The 2,229-nt window shown below is 58.6% G+C and overlaps 1 protein-coding gene across 1 annotated transcript in view; it reads left to right on the top strand.

Annotated features, from left to right (window-relative positions):
• The window catches only part of TOGARAM2 (TOG array regulator of axonemal microtubules 2), a 55,675-nt gene that overhangs the window by 15,655 nt on the left and 37,791 nt on the right, over nucleotides 1–2,229 (top strand). The window contains 1 exon segment of the mRNA XM_045287016.1: nucleotides 787–833. Within this exon segment, the coding sequence (XP_045142951.1) occupies nucleotides 787–833 (47 nt within the window).

The raw sequence follows: 2,229 nt of genomic DNA on the forward strand, positions 1-2,229 counted from the left end.
CCCAGCGTGGGGAGCTCCATGGCCTGGCTGGTGCAGGCCTGATGTAAGCTGCACCCTCCAGGGACCCTAGGAACCCTCCAACCATCAGGCTTGGCCTCCGTCCCACCCTGGCCAGGGGTCATCCTACTGAGGGATCCTCAGGGGCCGGGTGCAGGATGTGATGCTGCACTGGTCACCCTGTCTGGTGCCAGGGTGTTTTGGTGAGGATGCCCTCGCCTGCCGAGAAGAGTCCACGGCATTCCGTGTGTCACTCTCTTCATGGGGCCTGCGGCTGGCATGCAGTGGGCCTTCAATGGTGCCGCCCAGTTTACAAATGATGATGGGGACCGCGAGTGCCTTGTTACCCTTGCTGTGGGTGCCAACGGCTGAGCTGTTAGTAGCGAGTGGAATCTGCTCTGGTCAGCAGCAGAGGGGATGGGAGGGTGGGCTTGCTCTCCGGAGGAGTGGAGGTATTGGAGATCACTGAGCTCTGGGGGGGGCGGGGGGGAGATTTGGAGCTCAAGGGGATCTGTTCCTCCCTGCTGCCCCCCAGGCCCAAGGGCCACAGCAGGGCAGGGGCTTCCTTTACACCTGTGTAGGTCCTGTGGACACTGCTTCCTGGGGGACCCATGGGGCAGGCAAGCAGCTGGCCACCCTGCCCTGGTGCCTGCATCTCCATGGCTTTGAACCCTCCTGAGAGGGTCGCCCAGAGGCCTCTGTCCAGCTCCCTCCAGCAGGCTCGGGATCTCACCTCAGCGCCTCCAGCTTGTGTCCTCTCATGCTCTTTTCTCCTCTCATTCTTTTAAGATTGGTTCGGGAGAGTGGGCCTCGGGAGAAGACCCCTAAATCTCTGGGTACGTACTCCGCATGTGCACTGGCCCCCCGCCCCATTACCTGACTCTCCGAGTGCCTGAGAGGCAACCTCAGAGACCCTTCTTGGTTCTCTGATGGGAACGCTGAGGTCTCCCAGGGCCACATGCTTAGGGCTCCCCCAGACCTGGATGTGGGAGGCGAAGAGAAATAGAGATTGTGAATTCCAGTGCTGGGCCAGGCGTGTCCACGTACCCCAGGGCCTACAGCCCTGATGATCGAGATGGGGGTGGGGGGAGCATTTTACGGACAGGACACCCAGTCTCACAGTGACTCTCGTGGCCCTGTCAGGAATCGTACCTGGGGTCCCGGTGAGCCCATACATGTTAATGCCCTACCACGTAGTAGGGGCCTGGGTGGCATTATCTGAGGTTGAGGACACCCTTGAATCTCGTGGTGTTCTTACCGTCCTTGCCCTGGGCACCTGGCCCTGAGATGCCCGCCGTCCGCCCTGCCCCTTACTCCTGGTAGCTGATGCTTTGGCAGCTGGACACTTCCTCACCCTGAGGCCCTGGTCCTCGTCTTGAGTCCAGCACCGAGCAAGTGATCCTTTGCAGAAGGCTTAGGCGGGGCAGGGGACGAGGAGGACCCAAACTCAAGGCTCCCCAGATGGTGGCTGCCTTCTCCGAGGAACCCCGATTTTCAGGTTAACCCGAGGACACATGTGGTGAGCAGGAGAGCCCATTTAACATAAAGAAGGGAGTTTGGGACCCTAACCCAGCCTGCCTTCATAATAGGACGCAATGCTTCTCACGTCCGTTTGGTTGGGAACATTCAGACGGACAGAGATCCAGTGGACGTCATGCCATTTGGAAGTGAATGGCATTTTTATCCATCACGAGGACATCCGATGGACAGTAGACCTTGACTTTGCTGCCTGCGACGTGGGTGGGGTGGCCTAGCATCCCTTCATCCTCAGGCCCCGCCAGCTCCAGCCTCGCACCCTGTGTGACAGATCCAGACAGGCCGGGCCCATGGGGTACAAAATGCTCCTGTGCCCATCTCCCTCCTTACCAAGCCAGAGAGAGCCTGGTGTTGTTGTGGGTTACGTGGGGGGCTGCTATAACCCTTGGATCCCTCTCGCCACCCTGAGTGAGAAAGAGGAGGCTCTCCTCAACACTCGCAGCCCCTGAAACCCCAAGAGGCAGTTCCATCCTATCCCACAGGGATGCTTGTAGTCGGCGTCCATTGGACAGCAGTGGGCTAGGCTTCTACTCTGGGGAGAGAAAAGTCAGACAGGAAGTGCAAACAGACTGTTCTCCGTATCTTGAATTTAGGAAGTGTTCTAGACAACAGATTGGACTCTGTCTTCTGCCCAGCCTCCCACCTCCTTCCCAGTCTCAGAATAGGTTGTGAAGTCATTGTTGAATGAATGAATGG

Source organism: Echinops telfairi, unplaced genomic scaffold, assembly GCF_000313985.2.
Source record: "Echinops telfairi isolate 266 unplaced genomic scaffold, ASM31398v2 ScPeMD7_10;HRSCAF=50, whole genome shotgun sequence".
In the NCBI taxonomy this organism is placed as follows: domain Eukaryota; kingdom Metazoa; phylum Chordata; class Mammalia; order Afrosoricida; family Tenrecidae; genus Echinops; species Echinops telfairi.